The sequence below is a fragment of the Anguilla anguilla genome, chromosome 4, assembly GCF_013347855.1.
Source record: "Anguilla anguilla isolate fAngAng1 chromosome 4, fAngAng1.pri, whole genome shotgun sequence".
Lineage (NCBI taxonomy): Eukaryota > Metazoa > Chordata > Actinopteri > Anguilliformes > Anguillidae > Anguilla > Anguilla anguilla.
In genome coordinates this window covers 35526149-35549148 of record NC_049204.1, presented here as the reverse complement: position 1 = coordinate 35549148, position 23000 = coordinate 35526149, and the positions used below count along the sequence as shown (strand labels likewise).

The 23000-nt window shown below is 46.6% G+C and overlaps 1 protein-coding gene across 6 annotated transcripts in view; it reads left to right on the top strand.

Annotated features, from left to right (window-relative positions):
* The window catches only part of LOC118225850 (zinc finger protein 521-like), a 165838-nt gene that overhangs the window by 108021 nt on the left and 34817 nt on the right, over window positions 1-23000 (top strand). For all 6 annotated transcript variants that reach the window (XM_035414875.1, XM_035414874.1, XM_035414876.1 and 3 more), the window contains one exon: window positions 15670-15801. In XM_035414875.1, coding sequence (XP_035270766.1) covers window positions 15670-15801 — 132 coding nt within the window. The remainder of the gene's footprint in view (window positions 1-15669; window positions 15802-23000) is intronic.

The following is a 23000-nucleotide window of genomic DNA, read 5'->3' as shown; positions in this document are numbered from 1 at the left end:
CAGAACTTTTTTGATAAAGTTCTTTTTTTGTTTTTTTTTGAAAGTGTAACTCTTCGTTTGTTCCTTTACAAATTGAATTTGTATTGGCCTTGTTGAAATTATATAAAAAATACATCTGTAGCACAACAGCAAGAACAAAAACTCCTACAGCAGTAATAGTGATAGAATCTCTTCCTATTGTGTGTTTGTTGATTTGAGGTTGGAAATGTGCTTGTCCAGCTAACAGGTGCAGAAGAGTCTGCATGTTTTAGAATGGATTGTCAGTAGTTTGTCATTTTGTACCAGATGATGTTTTGTATTTATATTTTAAGTCAATTTTAGCAGTTTGACCTCCTGTGAATCCACTACACCACCGGCATCCATAACCAATTTCCATTTTTTATTTACTACAACAGGATGAACAAATTAATTGTGATTGTTCGGTCACACGTGAACATTTTAAAATGTTTAAAAAATGATGTTTGCTTTGAACACAAAGAAACAAAAATTGCATGGAATGATAAGAGATCATTCTGTTTTTTGGGGGGGTTTCTATCCGTATTTTGTAAGCAATTCTGCACTAACTGCAGGTCTGACAAATTTGATGCACTGGCTAAATAAAACCAGCTTGCTCTGTTACCTTTAAAAGTACTTTTCTGTGGCACCTGCAAGACGGTATCACTGTGGTATCGGACAGGGACACTGGGAGGTCCGCTGATACAAATCAGCAGAGGCTGTGCCATCAATTACAGCAGAAATCAGTTAAGATCGAATGATCGAGTCCACGACACCCGATGGTAAAAAAAAAAACAGAGTGGGGTGTGAGTGGGTGTCAGACAGGTACAGGATTCTCTGAATGTTTTATTTCCCCAGTAGAAGGCTAAAATAAAGCATTTCTCTGTCATAGAAGCCGTGGCAGATAGCAGTCTGGCTCCCTTGCTCCCCCCCCACCCCCACGTTCATGATCAATATTGGGAGGAGCAGGGCACGATGGGGCGCACGCTCGTAAACTGCGTTAATAAAGCGCGCTCTGCCAGGTATTGTTTCCAGGCCTCTGCTCCTCTGTGGCGCGCGGGGGAGTCCCCACAGTGCGGAATATTGAGAATTAAAACAGGCGGATCTTAATTGTGCTGGGATCACCCAGAGGAGGAGGGCGAGGGTGGCTGACTCCGAAGGTTTGGGAGTGCCTAGCAGGGACAGAGCGAGTGTGGGGGGGTGGGGGGGGGGGGGTTTAGGGGGTTGGGGGGAATATTAGGAAGGCTCGTGGGGTAGGCCCTGAGCTCACACTCAACCGCTACTCTGGGTACGAAAACTTCATCGAGACCTGCGCCAACGGCCAGGCTGTTCTGGTCGAGCTGGCTTAAAATATCGCACCAAATGTAATGCTGCTGGACACCATTGCTATTTGCTATTGTTGTCATTGTGTTGTTGTTGTTGCTAAATGATCTAAATAACCATAAATGAGCTTTTGTTTACAGAAGATGACTGGTCAGATTATAAGCAAAATCAGCTAATTGTTCATGAAATGAGGCCTTGTAAAGTTTGCCTAGAACTGAGGGACAGGACTCAACATCTGAGGGTGATGTGGTTCAGTGTCACTGGGGGGGGGGGATGGTTTGTGTTTTCTTAAGCACTGAGTTTTTTTAGAAGAATGTGCCATTTTTACACAAACGACCATGAAGACATCCGCCAAAACAAAAGTGTTTAATTATTATCTTACAAAAAGGTCCATAGCTGCAAAAAAAATTAGAACTTTATTGAAATATCCATCAAGCTGAGCATCTTAGTTTCTAGAGTTAAAAAAAAATGCGACAGCGTTGCGGGATGCCGGCAGCTCCGTAGGCCCGTTCCTGAGCGGCGGCCAAACGCGATGCCGCTGCCACGGCGACGCCGCGGAGAGAAGGCCGTCTGAGGAAACGTGACATTACAGAAATCTCCTTCCTTCCTCCAAGGCCCTCTTCTCCGGCGCTTACAAACGATATGCAGGTGTTTTCCCCTCCACGCATGTGTGCTCTTGATGTAATAAAAATGTAAAGATAAATACATAAAGAACGGAGGGAGAGAGGGAGAGCGGGGGGAGGAGGGGAAGGGGGGGAAGAAGCACTTTTGGAGGAAGTGGCTGAATGTGCTGTCTGTAGCAAATTATTACCCCCAGATAGATTCATCACATCTCCCCGCTGGATTAGGGAGGCCTATCTAATGAAGTTCCCCATCAAAATGAGGGGACTAATTCTGATTCGGCTGAGGTAATGAACTTCTCCCTCCCGGTGCGAGCAGCGGCATGGGGCGGGAAGGGGAACGGCGAGAGAGTACGTCTCGCAAGGAAGTGGTGGTGGGGGGGAGGGGGTCGAAAAAAACATTATGTAGAATGTCTGTCTTTTATTTGCTGAGATATATTAAATTTCCAGCGCTGCACCATGTTATATAAAATTATGCTAATGACTTTTGGCCCACTGTGAAGGCAGCTTGCTGGTCCTGAGCATGTGTGTCTGGCTCCTGAACCAGGCAGCACAGTGGGAATCGCCTTTTCTATTAAGAAACCTCTAGATACCTCATGATGAATTTTCTTTCACCAAATGTTCTCCTTTTGTCTAAAATACGAGCATTTTCTAAATGACTTCGGAGAGCAGCGCCGGCCTCAGATAGGTCTACGGAGCAGCGGAGGGGCCTACCCGCCACAGACTGGGGAGTCAATTAATAGGAGCGGTAATAATTATAAGCCGGCCAAATACAGGGGCTAGCTAATTGCGCCGTGTTCCACGGTGTGGGCGCTGGCGAGGGTCCCTTGCTCCTGCACCCCCCACCCACCCCCCAACCCCCAACCCACAACCCCCCCCTCCTTTTGTGCGGACGGGGCTACTGTAGTCCGCGGAATAATACAACCAAGAAAACCAAGAAAAGAGCAAAAGGCCTTTACACTTGTAACATAATTAACTTAACACGGCTTTCACCTGTTTGGAGGACCGGGTGAGATAATCTAATAGATTTTTTCCCCCCTCTCCCCCCTCCCACCGTTGCTTTGGATACTTTCGTTTTATTTCTTCTTTCCTTCTTCAGTCCCTTCTTAACCTTGCTGTGCAGTAAATAGACAAAGTCTATAGCTAAAGGCAGCGTTTTCCTACCCCTCACCCCCCCCCCCCCCCCCCCCTCCCCAACCCCCAGCCCCGCCACAATGAAAAATGACAGCACTTTAATGTTGGTGAAAGGGCATTAAATCGGAACGATGAGTAGCAGAGTGTAGTTTACTCGTATTGCGTCGCGTGCAATTTCCAGCAGCAGTGCAGGCGCGCCTCTCTAATACATCTCTCTAAGTTTGTCCCACATGGGCACCCCTATCTGCCGTGGGCCCATTAGCACTTTGATTGTCCACATCATTTGTTTAACACATAATTAGCTCTGGTACAGTCTTGTGTTTTTTGTTGTTTTGTTTTTTTTTGTTTTTGGTTTTTTTTAAATCCCCCTGAAAAATACATCTCCGCCGTTTTCCTCCTGCGGCCGCAGCGACATTACCTTATTTTACTGATCAAAGAAGCTCATCAAGTTGTTTCTTCAAGGATTTCAACTGATCAGCATCCAAAAACAATCAAGTGCACATCAGCTGGCATCCAAATCTCTCTGTAAACACCTCCTCCTCGCCCCCCCCCCCACTGCCCGTGTTTGCAGATGTCCTCAGAACACCACCGGCAGACACGTCCCATCGCTTAGGTCTCCAACAGCACCGTCTTCCATTAACTTTGCGGGTTCTTTTTTTTGTTGTTGGTGAAATGCTAGGTTGAGGTTTTAAATAAAAGCATTACATCTGGGTATGATTTAACGAAAAGGTTTTTCATCAGGTTAGGCACGGTAGGCCTTTTGGTTCCATTGATATTTCGGCCCCTGCGCTGGATTCGCAGAGAGCCGGCCCCCCGAGGTTGTGGCTCTGTGGCTGCGGAGGAGGAGAGGCCAGAGCGCCACCGTCAGTTAGCGGCCAGCACGGATATTATGCCTATCGAGCCCCCAGTGTCACTTCTGACAGTATTGCGGAGTGATGTGGTGAAACCGGGGGGGGGGCCTGGGCATGTCTGGGGTACAGTCAGCCGCGTGCGGCGAGGTTATCTGGCGCGTAGGTGAAGAGCGCTCTCGAAGAACGCGGTCCGAGGCGTCCGCCGCTGCCGCCTGCGGTCACGACACCACAGAACTGTGCCGCGTCGGCCAGGACCCCTCCAAACACGGCAGGGGGGGGGAGATTGGAGACTCCCGTCCTGACCAGGTTGCTTTCAGACGCGCGACCCCCAACTCCATACCCCCACCCCACCCCCCCACCACCACCACCCCTCGGTTGACAGCAGACAGCGACGGCCCGTTTTGACGGTTTCCGGTAAAGGACTGGATGAGCGGAGTTGACGGCGGCGGCGTTCCGCGCCTCCTCCTCGGAGCGGAACCGTTTGCGCGGCGCCTGCTTTCGCTCGGGGTCCGGGGGACGACGCGGTAACGCCCGCGTGATTAGCACCTCTGCTGTGTCTGACGCGCTGGAGCTGACACTATTGACTTTCGCTGAGAGATTTATCCCCGGCTCCCCCAGGCACGCTCGCAGGGCTGCGCGGGGGCTGACACGTCTTACCCTGGCAGCTCCCCGATCGTCGGCAAAAGGTTTAAAATAAATGTCAGCCCCCGATCAAAGGGGCCCGTCTTCGCCGCGCTTTGGTCGCGCCTCCGGTCCTTTCCTCGGCGCGCTCCTCTTCGCCGGCAGTGCCAAGCGCGAGAGGTTCCGCGTCTTTCTTCCGGATTCCGTCGTTTGTAAAAAAAAAAAAAAAAAAACGTTTTTTTTCCCCTTTTTGCCAAACGCGTCCGGGTGATCGTTTCGCGCCTCTTTTCGCCGCCTGCTGTCGCCGCTCGTCGTCGTTCTTTGCGGTTCCAGTTTGTAACAACAAACGCCTCTCCTTATCGCGGTGTGTCTGTGAATGAAAGGCGAGGGCGTTCGCCATTTTCAGGATCGCGGACCTGCCGTAACGTTGTATAAGCAAAGCCGCGTGCGCCGCAGAATAGAAGACAAGCGTTATTTTATTTAAATAAATAAAAAACACCTTTACAATGGTGCTAATTAAATGGCAATTAATGCCGATGGAAAGTTGTTGTTTTTAATTTATTTTAGGCTAAAGTGTCCATATTTGAAAAAAATAAAATAAAATAAATTAAGCTCTGAGGATTTAATACTAGGCTTGTGATGTCTCAAGTCAGGTCAAATGCTCCTGTGTTTGCTTGCTCGGTGTAGCCTGTGTGTAAAGCTGGAACTGCATTACTCTCTATCTTAGCTGTCGTAGATATTACAGCCTGTCCATCCATTTATACAGTTTAACTGTTTACTAAAGCAGAGTGGGTTAAGTAGCCTTCTCAAGGGAGCAGCTTTTTCAGCAGCCTGGAGTTAAACATCAGACCTTCGAGTCACATGCCCTGTCAGAAGCTCCTCAGCTCCAGAGAGCTCTAAATGAAGGAGTTAAGGCTCCATTTTCATGAACTGACTCAGAGTCGGACTCCTGATTTCAGATCAGGTTTCAAATGTCCAACTGCCGACCTTATGCATTATAAGCTAGAGGACAAACCTGATCTTTGATCATCACTGCTGCTTAAAAGTTCTCAACACCTCCCATGTTTCACTGTTAGCATTTTTGAATATTATGCTAACTAAATGCAGATTTAAAAACGCTAAAATATTTCATATCATAATGGAATGCCCGTCCTAATGTGATTGTGTCGCATGTAAAGCAGACATGGACATGTGCAGTACGTCGCCCGCTTAAATTTCCTCAGCTGGCGCTAAGCTCACTTTTTTTGGGAAGGTCGGTAATTAGTCAAGGCAGAACCTTAGCATCTCATTAGCAGGTTCACACTGCAGACTCCCGATTTCTCTGCCTGGTCTCACATTCGTGCCCTTCGTTTGACTGCATTTTGGTACAATTTAAATGCCGTCATGCTGTTGAGGTGCCATTTTGTGCTTTCATTTCTGTGTTCATTGTACTTTTGTGATCTTTTTCTCAGATTTTTTGGGGACGGTTTTTTTTTTGTGCTTTGTTACCATTTGCATATTTTTCAAGCCCTGGGTTCCTGTGTTTTGGTGGCAGTACGGTTTCCTACAGAGCTCTTTCTGGCACCAGACCCATTATTTTACCTCAGTGGAGGGATGATATTTTCAAGGTCAGGTTAATCTCCACAAATTAAAAGCCCCGTTACTAGGTTACTGAGCAAAGTCACCGTCTACATTATTTCATTGAGTCATTGGGTCCTCCATCACTGGCTTTCGAGAGGTGGTGGGGTGGTGGTGGTTGTAGTGGTGGTGGTGCTGGGGGGATGGGGGGGGGGGGGGTGGGGGGGGGGGGGCGAGCTGGGTGCAAAAAGAAGCGTAATCAAAAGGACTCTCGGAGAGGAAGTGGCCTTTCGATTAAAGCAGGATAATTATTATGTTTGCGTTATCCTTCAGTAACTCTGCATAGAAACAAGAAATGCAATCTCCTCACACCTCCACGATGGCTTTCCAATCAGCGAGGTCCTCGGGGGGCTACCCGCGGTATGTTCCTTCATCAGCATATAGTTACTCACGGGGCACATACCGTTAAAATTAACCGTGTTCCACATGGACGGCTCGGGCTGCTGTTTCTCCCAGGAATACACAGAGGTGGAGCTGCTTTGTATTCTGAGAAAGTCCCAGGCTTAATTGCTGTGATTTTTCCCATTATCTGTTAATTGATAATTCCTGCAGAGAGGGCCGTGAAATAAACCCACCTACTGATCACAAGCATGTGCCCCCCTCAGCTGACTCTGAAAAAACAAACAATTTTACACATGCACACGCGCAGACACACACACGCACGCACGCACACACTCGCACGTACACACACGCACACACACTCACACACACACTCTCAAAATGTGTGTGTGTGCATGTGCACTTTTTTCTTCACTTCACTTGCAGTCGGTACCTGGAGTATCATTCCTCTCTAAAATGGAGACACGTTTCTCAAGGAGTAAATGTTGAGTTTGTCTGATGCTGGCATTGGCTGCAATTGGCAAATTTGTTCTCTTTTTGTTTTTGTTTTTTAGAGGTTACAAGAGACTCTGATACTATTTGATGCTGAGCTTCTGAGCAATGAACCAGCGAGTACTCATTTGTGCTTGCTGTTCATAGCATGGATTGGTTTGGAACATACCAAGCTCACAGAGTTGTTGAAATTAGAGTCTTAAAAAATAGTCTTTGAAATGCAGATGCGAATGACTTCACGATGTGAATAGCAGTGAAGCAGGCTAGGGATTGTTTACATACATTTCTGTTGCCTGACCTTGACCTTGCCAGGCTGGTTTCTGTTGGAGGCTTGAGATGCTAATAATTTTTTTTACGACAGCCTGCTACTGCATCCTTAACATGTAGCGATGTAATGAGAGACTTTAAGCATTCATTATTATTGATGTGTTCTTATCACAACTATAAACGTTTTTAATTGAGGGAGGTCAGACTTGTTTTTCTGAGATATGGAACCCATGAATGCACGTTTGGCTAGAGTCTAAATTAATCTTGCTATTTTAGATATTTGGAAGGGTTTGTATTCCTGCTCTGCTGTGGCAGACGAAAAATAATAATCTGTCCGGCACCTTCTGCTTGATACTCGACAAGTCTTGCTACATGGAGTGTCAATGTATTAAAGCCTGACAACCGTTTGTCTGGTTGTGGCAACTTTTAGACCTGCCACCTGCACTACAATGCTCCTCTTGCTGGCTTTTGTCTGCAGTTTGGCACCCTCATTTTCTATAGATTTCTTCACCCATGCCACCATTCGTTGTGTGAAAACAACCCAATAAACAGGACTAATTGGCTGGAGATCAACTCCACCGCAACAGTCATTAAGTTTGCAGTCTTACTTTCCCATGCGCTGGGAATACGATGAGGGCCATGCTAAAAGTTACCGCATCCTACCTGGATGTTACAAGTTTTAGCGGACGTTTGGCTGCCTTTGACGTGCTTTACTTCTTTAAGACAATGCATGTTTCATGTTATAGTGCTGTACATCCCAAAGCCTCCGGTAATCAGGTTAAGCCATGTTTATTGCAGCAGCATCTGGCCTTTGTAATGATTTACGTGTCCACTTGAGACGTGCCCTGTTGTCCAGATGTTTTCATTGATTAAAAGAAACAATGTGAATTTACGCGAACCTGTTGTTTTTCGTGCGGTTTAATTACTGTTTGAAACTGGTTGGAATGGCGATGTCATGGTGGGTATTGTCTCCCCTGGATATTGTATCAGTCCTTATCGCTTGGTCTGGAGTAGATTGCCTTAGTAATGCAAAACAGAAAAACTGTCGTGCGCAGCAGAATATCCAAAAAGGCCACTATGATCCAATGAAATTGCAGTGTAGGTTTTTTTTTTCTCTCTTATTGTGAAACACAATGGGGGTTGGGCAATGTTTGTGCTCGTGAGTGTGGGTGTGCTAGCTGGGCATTATGTGTGTCTGTGTGTACTTTTGTGTGTTCAGTGAGAGCGTTTGTGTGAGTGTCTGTGTGTGTTCGTATTCGAGTGGTTTTGTGTGTGTGAATGTGTGGGTGTTTGTGTATTTGTGTGTTTATGTGCGTGTCTGTGTGTGTTTGTGTGAGTGGTTATGTGTGTGTGTTTGTGTATTTGTGTGTTTATGTGCGTGTCTGTGTGTGTTTGTGTGAGTGGTTATGTGTGTGAGGTTTGTTTCTGTGTGTGAGTGGGTACAGATACAGAGCTTGTCCCTTTAAGAGGGGGGGTGGTTAAAGATTCACTGTGCTCTTGAGAAACGTGTAAATCTGTGTATCAGAGGTTTTTGTTCCAATGCCAAGTGCTAAAACTGATCATGAATTCCTTGTTACTGGTCCTTGGTCTCAGAAGTACCCCTGACAGGGGGAGGGGGTGGGGGGGTAGGTCAGCGCAGACAGGGCAGACATTATAATTAAGGCCTGCGCAGCTTTTTAAACTCTATTTTCGTCAAATATCGGATTTCAGAACCCCTCTGCGGCCCGTCCGCCCACCTTCCGCAAGCAGGCGCCCACCCCCCATCTCAGATACGTGGGAACATGTGCGTGTGCGCTCACACTCACGGGTCCGCGCAACGCCGACTTGAGTTCGTCTTTTTTTCAGCCGCCTTTCATCCTGGTCTTTTTTTTTCCTAGCGCGGTAACTTTGGCAACATTGCAGGTAAAGCGTGATGTAATGCATTACTCTTTTTTTTCAGAAACTCTCCAGCTCCCTCTCCTGTCCAGCCTGTCTGCCCCTCTGCATGGAAAAATAAATAGAAAAACAAATACCCAGGTTTTCGATGCGAACATTCAGAAATATTAGACGCTTTTCTCCCTCGTCTTCTTCGGCATGATAATAGAGAGTTTTTCTCAGTGTATTTTTGTAGCTGTAAAATGCATTAACCATGAGCTGAAAGAACGTGTGGCCCCGTAGATATGTAGATGTGCCTTATTTTCTGGTTGTCGTGGCCGCTTTGTTGGAGGAGAAAAAGAACGGTTTTCATCTTAAGGACTTTCAGGAGGGGGCGGGAGGGGATTGGGCTGGGGGGGGGGGGGGGAGGGGTGGCGGGGGGGGGGTGAGCTGAGAGTGCTGTCCGTCCCTAGTGGGTCTGTAACTAGATACAGAGACTGTTGCGAGCAAGGCCAGGCTCCCTGGTGGACGTGCTGATTGGACAGTCTGAAGGGAGCCGGGGGAGGCGTCAGGAAGTGAGCTCTCTCACCGTGGGAGCTATAGGGGAGAACCAGATGAGACATTTGACTTCTTCTCTAACTCCCACTAAGGACAGATTGCCAGTGTGATCCACCCTCTATTACTGCAAATCAGCTCCTTTCTCCTCTGTCCTGATTCATTAGGACGACCGGCATGGTGCTGGTGCAGGCGCACGCACACATACACGCACGCGCAGGCAGAAGCACGAGCGCACGCGCGTGTAAATACACACGCAAACACGAGCGCACACGCATGTAAATACACACGCACACATAAAAAAAAAGGGTTAGACGTGGTAATTTTACAGACAGGCAGGTAACTGCCAAATATGAATAATTAAGCAGCCAGGGTTGCTAATAGGGAAGTTTATGTGCTGAGAGATCATGCAAGGGCATATGGGTAAAAAAAAAAAAAACTCTGCATATGTAAATCTTCGGCGAGCGAAACTCACGCGGCAGCCCTCCGAGAGCACGATAATTATAGCAAAAGGAATTGTGTTTACTGCTCTGTCTTGGGCAAAAGGTCAGACAGGGGAAAAAAGCACACAACTGCGGTTTCATCTTTCACCGAGGGGGGAGAGAGCGGCCTTTCATACGCGCTGTTTTGTGTAATTAATGGAGAGATTCCGATTGCGGCTCTCGCTGGAATGACGTACGCGGTGAAATTTGCAGCAAAACTTGCGCTGTGTTTTTTTTTTTTCCTAACCGCTAAAGTTGTCTTTTAAAGAAAAGCCTTTGTCCCACTCCATAAAAAAAAAGATTCCTGTTGAATTTCACAATATGGTTTTCCCAGTTGGAAAAATGATGCCTGTCCTATGCTCTGTACTGGAAATTGTCAAGAGATTTTTTTGTGTGCCTCCACGTTTCTGTTGACAGATATATAATGTTTTCCTGACTTGTTTCTTTTTTAATATATAGGGGATAACTGCAGTATTTAGATGCAGTAACCGGAATACCTGACAGGCATACTCGCTTCATCATAGTTTGCTGACTTCCTTGACAACGTAGCTGATCACCAGCATTACTTAATGCGCCAGAAATGATTATGATGTCTTAATGTTCACTTTCCATTTTTTGTTTTTTTTTTCTGTCTTGTTTTTCCCTAGGTGTCTGATCAGGCAGTCACGCTTAACAGCTCCGTTTAAATGGGTGTCTTTTTCATCGGCCCCGGAAATTTAGCGTGCAGCGAGCGTTTCGGTCATAAAAAAACAAAATAATAAAAATTAAAATTACTGATAGCCTGCGAACGGGCATGAGAGGGTTCTTTGTGCTTTGGATCCTTTGCTGGGTGGTGGCGGGGGTGGGGCGTGAGGGGGGGGGGCGGTGTGAGGGGGGGTGGGGGCTGCTCGGTGCTCATTTATACAATGGCCCATTCCATTAACAGCCCACCTGGAGCTCCTCCACTTTGATGGGTCACAGCTGGTTTCTGGGCCAGGCCGCCAAGCCGTTCTGAGGCATTCCGGGCCTTGGCAAGGCGGCAGGCCATGGAAACAGACTGAGTGATGTCACGGATGAGTCCCTGCGCTCAGCGACAGCCGTGGCTCTCCCCCCCCCCCCCCTTCCGCACCCCCCGCCCCTTCAACGCCCCCAACTTTATAGAACCTGACAAAGCGCCGACGTACCCTCCCGATCGCCGCGACCGACCGTGCGCGTTTCCGCTTAGTTCTAGCCCCCCCCCCCCCCCCCCTCTGCTTAGCGCTATCCAGAGGCGAAGCCGTGAAATCTCGCTCCAGAGAAGACAAGTCGCGGAGAGGCGAACCGGCTCGCGGGGTTGCCGTCTACCTTGCTTTTATCCCGTCCGATCGGCCGATATTATCGTCCGGGGCCGTTTCGGAAGGGGGGCCGGATAATCTGTTGGAGCGCGTTGGGAGTGACAGATGCTGCTGTTGAGCGCTGAACGAGCGCTGAACGAGCGCTGAACGAGCGCTGAACGCGATCGCGGGATCGGCGCGCTTTAGCCGCTCCGTCGGCTCCTCAGGACCGCTGTCACATCAGATTCACACGAGCCCATTCCGTTCTTCCCCGTCGCCTCCTGAACGTCGCAGCCAAACTGGTAATTGCATGTCATTCTCATACTGTGTCTCCCTCCCCCAGATCCATACGACGGCTTCCATGGAAATGGAAGTCAGTGTTGGTGGACACGCTAGTTAAAAGAATGTGCGAGACTTTCTCAATGGAAGTGCTTTGTCACGGCAAAGAACGAACGGTAACAGTAAACCAGGTCTGAGCCGTGTTCAGTGATCCTCAGGTTCATTTTGATGGACACCCAGTGAAAGTTAAAGTTAAAAATAAAAAATAAACATTTCTAATCAAATTATTCAGTCATGTGTATTATATATGTATAGTTATATATACAGCATGTATACTGTATGTTATGTATAGTTATATATAATTCACAAATAATATAAATGAAATGAATGAATTTGATAATAAAATGAGATCATTATCAATGAGCTGTTCACTGGTAAAACAGGAGATGTATCACATTTGCGCGATGAAGAATCAGTCAGACACGTAATCAGCTGTGGCGGTACTGTGGCGGTACTAAACTAGCGCCGGCGTTCCGCGAGCAGCGTTTCGCAACAGGCGGAGCGATCGCCGCACCCCGGCCCTGCTCCTGGATGTAGTTACTGTAGCCGGGATCATAATTAAAGCTCCGACACGGCGCTCTGTAGCGCAGGGCCGCTCCCAGGCCGTAAGATCCCCCACCCACCCCCACCACTCCCCCACCCCGTCAGCCAATCAGCCGTCCCGTTTGCAGCTGACGGGAACGGATCACACGGCCCGTTACGCTGGCTCATTTTCCCAGACGCGAGCCCCAGACGCGGGTTTTGTCGGAGCTCAATTAAAACGAGCGAAAGAGAAAAGAGGAGACTGCGTTCGAGGCGCGGAGATCCTGTTCCTCCGGCGGCATTAGCATTCTGCGACTGCGCTTGTTCAAAAAAAAAAAAAAAACAGAGGGACAGAAAGATTTCTAAAAAGAGTTGAAGCTGTGCGGCTCTTCCGCACGCAATGTATGTACTGTTGTTCTTCTCTCTTGTCAAGTGGGTAACACCAGAGCCGGCGCTGTTCTGTCAAGCAAGCATTAGCAGCCATCTGTGTCATATCTGACAGAAGCAAACACCTGACTTAGCATGCAAGACAAGGGCCCCTGTGTTTCTCACAGACAAGACTGGGGTGTCAAATATGGATGCACCCCCTCCCTCCCTGCCCCCACCCCCGCCCCCGCCACCCCGCCCCCCCGCCCCAGCCACCCATTCTGTATGCCAATGAGAGATTATCTGTTCGGTTTTTTTTCCTTCCTCTTCTCACTGCGTTTGTCTTCTGTTTGTCTGTGTTTATCCATACGTATTAAAAATTTCAATGCTATTCTGGATGAACTTTTGTTTGCGGGTTTTTTTTTTTTTTTCAATTTCATTTATTTATTTCTTTGACGGAGCAAACAGACTCTCGCGAAGTGCGGCAATTAAAGATTAAACATGCCCAAAGCATCATTACGGCTCTGCGCAGCAGCCCTGAGAAATATTTCATTATTCCGCTGAAGACGGCTATTAGAATTAAGGGTAGGGCCTGGGTTACCCTTCCCTCTCATTAAATTATTGACAGCTAATTTACGTTGCTTGCATGACCTCTTGCACCTCTGGGGTCTCCGGTTCGGCTCCCGCTGAACGCGTAGAGGGGCCGCTCCACTGACGGGGGGATTCGCAAAGCTGCAAATGTCATTTCCAACTTTCTTTCTTTTTTTTTTGCCATAGGCAACAGATCAAAAAAAGTGAAATGCGGCGCTCCACATCGGCGTTTTATTTCGTTTCTTCTCTTCCTTCCTTCGTTTTTACGTTTTTTTTGGTCAGAAACCGCAGGCTATCTGAGGGGCCAGGGCTTGTTTTTTGGGGGTTTTTTTGCGGTTTTTTTTTTTTGGTGGTTTGTAGGGAGCAAGGCTTATGCCAGGGAATCGCCCGGCGTTTTCACAAGCGAGACAACCGACCCCGGAGTCTCACCCTGCGGCCGCCGACTGCCAGGCTTGATAAATTAAGGATTGTTTGCCGAAATGCCAGCAGGGGTGCAGCAGGACTGAGTCACAGTAGGGCACAGAACCATGGGGGGAAAAGGGAGGTAATTTGGACCACATAGGGATCCATACATGTCCAATGTTGAAAATTTGCATATCGCAGTCGTTACTGGAAAAAAGCGTAGTGGTGTGTGGTGGGTCTTCACCTTCATTTATAATTTTGTGTTATTTTTCTTTGTGAGTACCGAGTCTGTTTTGCGGGGATTTTTTGTTCTTGGTAGTGTTTGGATATGTCTTTTATTTTCTCCTGAACACCACACCCAACGAACTTCTTTGTTTCAAAATAATAGGTTTCCTCCTTTATGTAAACCACAGTACCCAATGGAGGGTCTTTTATCCCTCATGGAACATGTACAGCCATCAGCTGTTTGTCATTTTCTGATGTTTCATCATCTTGGGAATTTTAATGACAGCTTAATATACATTTAACACATCAGCTACCTGTGTAGCAGACCACATGAAACATTCCTTTGTTCAGTACGACATTGGTGAACATACAGAATGAAATGGTTTATATGTATAGTTATGTGTTGAATTTCATGTCTCATATTTCGATAACAAAGGATTTAAATAACTAGGGATATTGCCGTTCTCTCAGTTGTGTATTTATACTTCAAACGACGGGGTATTTAACATCCAACAGATAGAAGTTGTGTTTGTGGGCATCGTACTGCACATTCTTAACAGTTCGGCTACCTTAAAGCACACCCGGCATCAGAGGGCCAGCCTAGCGAAGCCTGGCTGTACCCACAATCCCAGCAGACCCATTGTTTCCCCCACACTGGCACTGCAATACCCAGGCCGCCCCTCACGAAACACCCGCGGCCTCTGTGAACTGCAGCCAGGCGTCTCGCCTCAGAGCAGGCCCGCTCTCCTGAAACAGGCTTACCGCCTTTCCCCCCCCCCCCCCACAATCCCATGCCTGAAAGCAGTGGCAAGTAAACTATTTGGTTAGTTGTTTGTTTAATTATTGGGAACTTAAAAACACGCACACACACCGGTAGAAGTATTTAATATTACAAATCGAGCAGGGGATTCCACAGCCCAGGTGGGCGTATCGTAGGCCTCATAACTCAACGGAAAATGAGCGCGGGTAAAGGTACACAGAATAACAGCGAGGCATGAAGGGAGAAAGTGTTGGACGGCGTCATGGCGGTGCTCAGAGCACCTCAACGCCCAGCGTCTGGGAGGGAGACGGGGAGAGCACGGCGCGCCAGGTGATGAACTGTGATTGATGTTAATGTTCTGTCTGTTCAGCCATCAATTTTAAGCTCCACCTGCTAACATTAAACACGGGAGGAGCCAGAGGTAAATGTCAAAACGCTCAACATTATCAGGCGCCAGTCTCTCTGCCGGCATCAGGATTCCGGGCGGCGTCTCCGTGTCACCTGATAAGACGTTCCGGAATTATGTTCGCGGTGCCAAGCAAACATCTCGCCCTCATCTTTATTCATCGAATCTAAATTTTAAAAAAAAGAGGCCGGTGGAGTCATCTCACGTTGTGTTTGTTCACAGGCGGGAGAGCTCTCCCCTCAAACCCCCATTTTTAAAGGTGCACCTTATTGAATATGTAATTTTACAGGGTGTGCGTGTGTGTGTGTGTGTACGTGTGTGTACTGGGGATGGGTGGCAGTCTAGTTGGAGGGAGCTTTATCAGAACACATTATGTAAACATTGAAATGAGAAAAAAAAACGTAGAAGGGAGTATTGTTGTAAGGATCGAAATTCAAAGGACATGTAAAACAAAACAAATGCCTGGAGCCAGGCCTCAGTTAATCTGCCACAGCACAGAAAGTGCTAAATCTATTTCCTTTAACCTGATGTTTTTTTTTTTTTCTTTTGTTATTTATGTGCATGTAGAGGCAAGGCTAAGGGACCTTTTTTTCTGTTTTTGTTTCTTGTCCCTGCAGAGGAGGGCCTGAATCACGAGTGCAAGCTCTGCAGCCAAACGTTCGACTCCCCGGCCAAACTGCAGTGCCACCTGATCGAGCACAGCTTCGAGGGAATGGGCGGGACCTTCAAGTGTCCCGTCTGCTTCACAGGTGAGTGCGTTTACCTGTATGCCACTTAACCCCATCACCTAGTGTCTCTAGCTGTGACAGATCTCTGAGCTCTACTCAACTGATCTGTCCCCTGATCTCTGAGCTCTACTCAACTGATCTGCTCAACTGATCTGTCACCTGATCTGCCATTTGTGGTTTGTGTTTGTTTTAACGATGAGAGCTGGAATGACTATCAACGACTTTGACACACTCATTAAAGTAATCAAGAACTTCCATTAAAACATGGTATTTAAAGTAATAATCTCGAAGATTTTCATTAAAATAAATGTCTTTTAAGTCACTATCTATCGCTGCATTGGGTAACACAGTGGTGATTGAGCCTATTTTTATATTAATGTATACTATTATTAATATCATAATTCATGATTGAGTAACTTGGTGTCTGTGGCGACATTCCCGGGAAGAAATCACAAGCGGCGCACAGTTAGTGACGCGTTTTTCATCACCCATCAGTGGTTGGTCCGCCAGAGAGGGTAAGCGGAACTAACGCAACAGGCTCGCTGTTCAACTCACTTGTGTGTGAGCGGCGTACTGTTTTTTACTGTGTCTGCATGCGTGACAATAACAGAGAAAGGGGGGGTTGGGGGAGTTATGGAACCCTAAAAGGTTTTTGTGTAACATGAGAGATCATATTATTTGTTGATGTAGATTTCGTATTACATTTAATGACAATGTAACTTTACTAAATTACATAGCTATTTACACAGCTAACGCTAGCTACCGGACCATGTCAAGAAAGACAACATTAGTTTAGACAACGTTGCGCACAGTATCCATCTCTCATATCAGGTAACGTTGCGTTAGCTAGCTAGCTAATGTAATTAACACAATCTAATGTCGGCTAACAATTAGAAAAAAACGCTAGCTAACGCTACCGACCGGTACCGACCTCGCAAACCGTCTCTCGAATGCAATGCTACCTTGTTGCAACGTTGCAGTGTAGCTAACTTAAGGCCAGTTCACATCAATGATTCGCAACGAGACTGGGTGCAACTTGCAAAATTCCAAGACGTCTGATTGTAAACGTTCTAAAACTGCACTTGGAGATTTGACAAGGACGGTCTTTTAAAACCTCAGGGCAGGCAACGGCTCTGCTACTAGCCAGTTCACACCGCTGCAATTTTCTCTGCAACATTCTAAAACCGTTTCGCCTCGTTGCGAATCATTGATCTGAACTGGCCTTAACGTTACCGTTATTTACATTGCCATCGAGTTCATCAATATATTATAATGATCGGAATAAAGCCGGGGTATGTGGAGCAGAGCCGGGTCTGATTTCTGAAGACATCATGCAGGAGAAAACTAAATAAAAGAATACGGCAGTATGGATTAGCGTTGTTATTATGTTATTACCCTCATATGTTCCTTCAGCCTTTATGCCCTTTTGATGAAATCTCCTTTGTTTTTGTTTTATTCTTCTTGTTCTGAATGCTAATTTAACACCCAGCTCAGCTTTATTCTCGAACAGTTTAGCTATCAAAACCAGAAACACCAGGGGTAACATTTTGCAAGGCAGTTGTTTCAAAAATACCACACAACAATCATTCACGAAAAAGACTGCTTATTGTGCACGAGATACATAATTGCACGAGCCACAGCGAATCCCGCAAATTCTTCTCTGCAGTGTAAAGATGTTCATACCGGGCAAAAGGTGGATAAAGAATGTTTGCAGAAATTTATCATCACTAATTCTACCCCAGGTTTGCTACGGCATTTTAACCCGGCTCGGCAGCGTAAAGACATCTTGAGTTAGCCTAATGTTAGACAACGAATGAGTATGTACATAACGTTACTTTTATAACAACCGTTTTTTATTCAGTAAATAGGAAGTGTTATAGTTGGCGTGCCAACTGACTGACGTCACATAGGCGACACTGGTTGGATCCGGTTGGATCTATGGGAAGTGAGGTCCAAAAACACACCTGCAATTATCGCTTCTCGCCATTGGCACTGCCATAGAGAACGAAACTGAAAACTGTCACTTTAAGTTAGAGTCTGTTCTCAAAATGAGCAAAACAAATATGAGCACAAATATGTTCTGGAATTCTGTTTTTGCTGATTATACACTATTGCTGGGGTGGGCTTTCTTCTTCTTTTTTCTCTCCTTTTTCCAGATGTCAGAGATTTAAACTATGGCTGCCATTTGTTAGTTTGGTTTTTTATAGAGAAATGTATCAATGGCAATTATGCATTAAATTGGCTTTTCAATTACGTTAATATCTACTTAAGCTTAAAACTTCAAAAAATGTTACTCAGTGATCCTGATTTTTTTCAGGTGTTTGCAAGTTAATTGCCAATTAAGAACTACACCTGTGTCTGGCAGTCTGACTACTGTTTAAAACATTTAGAGTGTCACTATATCTCATGCAGCCAGTGGTAGGTCGAATGGCCGAAACGTTGCTTCTCTTTTATTCCCTCAGTAAAATATAGATTTTAAATAGCACTGTGCCATTTTTCTTTGATTGATATTTTTGCTTGCATAGCCTTGGTTTATACTGAGGAAGGTACAGATACAGCTTTCTTATTTTAATCTCAACTGACAATGATCATAGGGGAATTTTTTCACAGGAGCTTTCACACTGTGGCCAAAAATTCTAACATTTCAGAATGTTTTTGGGATCTCTTAGAGAGGTTAACACAAAGTCATGACTTTCAGGTCATAGACCCTCACACACTACAATAGAAAGTTACAAAGCTGAAATTCGCCTATGATGTCACTACAGTCTTGAAAGTGTCAGGACGTCGAATGTAGTGGCGATGATGTTCTGGCAAAATTTAAATGACCACCTGGTTTTGAAGGAGTTTAAAATTCCATTAATCTAAAATTTTCTTAAAGGAAGTCAATGTTTTTGAAAGAGAGATTTTAGTTGGTCTGCAAATTAAATTTTTTAATGCTATGGCAAACAAATTCCACCATATTTGTTTTCCATAAACAACCCTAATCTATCTCATTATCTTTGATTAAATGACATTATTTTGGTTCAATGAGGCTTTAGGACTGACCCCTGGATTTAATAAAAACGACTGGAAGCATAAGGGTACATTGTGTAATCATAAATGATTAGGCACAGTATCGCAATAAAGCGATCGCCGGATTCATTTGAAACTCTCGAGCCTTTTTAGGGGGAATTTGGGAGGTTATCTGAATGTGGGAACGTCAGGCGAGTGAAAAATATGTTTGCTTGAAAAATCGGAGCTAGCCATCGCAGGGCGAGAAGTTTACAGCAGGGCTGATGCTGTTCCTGCTATATGAAAACAGTACTGAAGATCTCCTAGCTAACAAGGCCTTGAGAATTTTGCTGCATACAGGGTTTTTACAAATTGCCCCCCAAATCAGAAATAAATGAATGTAATCAGCAAATAAAGATGTGCAAACTGTTGATGGTGGTCCTGGTAGTGTTTTCCTCTGCAAGCAACCACAACAGTGAGAGTGGAGCCGGTCCTGAGGGAATTCCTCTCCTGTTCCTGGGTCATTAGGGTTAATTGCCAGCGCAATAAAATCTGTAAAGTTGTCAGCTCCTTCTCCGCTCCTGCTCAAAGTGGGTTTAAGGTTCAGGCTCTGAACGTTTGAAATCGGCACCGGGACGCGTTCCGGTCCGACCGCGTGGCTTCGCTCCGTCGTTTCTTTTTTCCGCGTGGCGTCAAGAAGCTCTACCCCGAAGGAATGAACCGACAGATATGTTGTCAAAATGTAGAACACATGGCTGAAAAATGCCAGCGTAGGGAATTTGAATGCCTCTGTAAAGAGGGCCTATCTTTCCCAAATTAAAATGGTGCCTTTCTTACAATCCAGAGCCATTTCGTGCATATTTCTTGGAATGAAAAATGATTTCATATGTTTTAAAAAACTGACTAATGTGATATGTGATCATATGATAATTTTAGCATATAGCATCAGCTTTAATTAAGGAATTATAAACTATAACCCATGCACTTCATTACTGACCTGCCATAAGATCACTTTAATGTTAACCTGCTTTCAGATTCATACAATAAGACAATGAAAGACAGTGATGAATTGGAGGTGGATGAATTACCACTTAAAGATAAAAATAAAAAAACAGGTTTCATGCAAATATGTTTTAATAACCTTTTAATAAAAGTAATGTGCATTTGAGTGACTGAGCATGTCAATATGAAAGCACATTTACCCACGCACATTGAAAGGCAGCCATTTCTAAAAATACTTTTTTTATCATTAAACAAATGAATTACCGCCACCATGCACATATATATATATATAATGTGATTCAGTGTTTTGCCTCTGTCGTTTCAACAGAGTTTCTTCAGTTGTATTCAAAAATTTGTGATGAAAATCAGATGTTCAGTTCAAATTTTATCTTGTTTTTCATTAGAGCGTCCTTCTGACTATGGTGATTATTTCTAAATGTGTTTTTACTGCTTCCACACAATATGTATTCCTCAGTTTACGGCTGAATTAGTTCCTTCCAATGATGTATCAAGCATTTACAGTAACTGTCTGCTATTTAGCTCCTTTTCCACTGCCGTAGCATACCGTACCGTACCGCGCTGTTTAAAGGGTTCTAGATGTATCGTGAATAGTTCTGGAAACTAAATTTGGCTACCCTGTTAGCTACAAAAATTGACAAATTTGAAAGAAATGAAACTTTAAATATGACTTGACCTGATCACCAATATTTATGCATTTACTGGCAGCAGCATACATTTATTGGCTATGATATGCCCAGTGCCCCATTTCCGTTGCCTACTTTTGTGCAATGGAAATGGGGCTTTTGTTATCAGTCACGCCTCTCCTCCAAATGATGGCACCGTTTATCGTCTGCTCTTCTGACCTTCACTGCGGATAACAGTCACTGGCTTTCACTGGACGAGGTCTTGCGCTTCACTTTCAGTGTTTCACGAAGCGGAACGGCAGTGGCTCAAGAGTAACTGTCCGAGCCTCCAGCTAGGGAAAAAGTAGAGAAACAGTTTGAATTTAAACCAGCCTCATCTCATAAAGACATGCATATATATGTATTTATTTATGTAAAGAGGCAAAGTGGTCAATATGGGGAAACTACCTCGCAAAGTAATCACGTATACGTACTGAATATGATCCTGATAAACATTGTGATATTGATTCGGGAATCTGAATTAAATAATCATCTTGGATGGATTAAATAAATTAAAACTATCGCGGTAACATCGGAATCACTGCGGAGATTTGTGTTATTAATACATTCTCTCTGTAGGGTAATCGCTTTGGAAGATGCCTGCAACTCTGCTTTAATATCAAGGGCTTAATTTGCACATTAGTTCAGGATCTCGGGGGGGCCTCGTCCTTCCAGCATCAGTTTTTCTTTCCTATGCGCATTCGCCACTGAAGCCTTCGCCGTGTGGTCTTTGTCCTCGGAAGGCATGATGTCATGATTTCTGTTTTCCGGAAGCCGGGCTCCCGCCAGCGGCGGCGGCGGCGGCGGCGAGCCGCGCGGCTCCGTCTCGGAAGCTTCGGGACGGCTACGCCAGGCGGCGTCTGATGCGCGGACGGCTTTAACGAGAGGTGCGTTTTCAATTAGCCCATGATTTACCAGCCGCGGCGTCAAAACAAGCTAATTTCCGCCTCCCGAATATAATCAGCCTCTGAAATAATGCACCCAGATGGACCATTCAGGCAGCCAGTGTAGGGATTCCATCACATCAGTCTTATTACCTGACTCACGCAGATGCTTCCTGGTCGTCCGGGGGGGATTCAGAGAGGCAAGCTGGGTAGAGCGAGCAGTCAAGGAAGCTATCTCTTGGGGCCCGACTGGGGGCAGTAGGGAGGGGAGGGGGGCGGGGCCAGGTGGTGTCGGCAGAATGGCGGCAGCCAATGAGATCAGGGCTCGCGAGGATGCGAGGCGCAGATCGCCCTGGCAGGGGCCCTCCGTTTCGTCTCGGCGTTTTGTTCTTGCGAAAAAAGACGGAGCGGCGTTTAAGAGCCGGCGAGGTCAGCGTCGGGCCGCCGCTTCGGCAAAGGGGGCCTTAACGCTGTTCCGCCGCGGCTGTGACTGTTACCGTGGTTCCCCTCCTCACCTCTCAAGGCACAGCGGTTGGATGACGAGCTCCCATTCGTCAAACAAGGGTCTGAATACGGGGGTAATAAATCTGAGGCTGGCTGTCACATGCCAGGCTCACGGGCAAGGTGATATTCTGTTTCAGCTTCCGCCCTTGGGAGGGGCGGCCTGCAGGAAAAATAGGATTTTGTGTTTGCGCTCCTCATAACTCCATATTCAGCCCATTGCCCGTGTGGCAAAAAAAATACATTGAATTGCAGCGTAGCGTGTAGCAGGAACACAGTAAAACGGAGGGGCTTCGGGCGCCCCTACCCCCCCCCTCCCTCCTCAGATCGACGGACGGGACACGGGGAACAGCCCTGGCCCCACTGCAGTGGCCGTCCCTCCGCTGGCCCTCTGTCAACTTCATAACCCCCAGATTTATTCCGCTGCCATTGTCAGACAAGCACATCATTCCATAAACCGTAAATCAAGGCTGCCCCTCATCCCTCCCTCTCTCTCTCTCTCTCGCTCCCTCTCTCCCACCGGACCATCCCTCTCCTCCTTTTGAGGTTTATTGACATTTGTCTTCCTCCAACCATCCACCCCCCACCCCACCAGTGGCGCTTAATATACAAAGCATGTTTTTTCATTTGGGTGTTAATTTTCCAGCGGCTGATTTGACGGGCGCATCCCCAGGGCTGCCATTGATTGGTCGGGTGAGAGAGTGCACCTTCAGGACAGAAGCCGTGGCTTGGCGCAGTGCAGAGAGGTCTACCGCTCCCCTCCCCAACCGCTCCTCCCCCCCCCCTCGCCCCCTCTCGCCATCTCGCCCACTACCTACCTCCCCAACCCCACCACCCCCCTCCCCCCCCTCAAACCAGCACCCCACCCTTCTCCCCCAAGGACGGATGGAAATGAAAGCTAGAGGGGGACGCTCTGTGGGACGAAGAAGCTGATTGGTTTTTCCGGCCGGGGAGCACGCCGCCGCCCCGCGTGCGGGCCGGGAACGTCCGCTGCACCCCGCCGTCCTACACCCCCGCAACCCCCGCACCCCCGTCGAAAAGCAGGCTCCCCCGAAATTGATTAAAGCTGCAGCGCACTTTTTCAGAACGGCTAGATTATTTTCGGGCTCCCTAACGGGGACCTCGTTGATGGGGGCTCGCGATTATTGTCATATCAAGT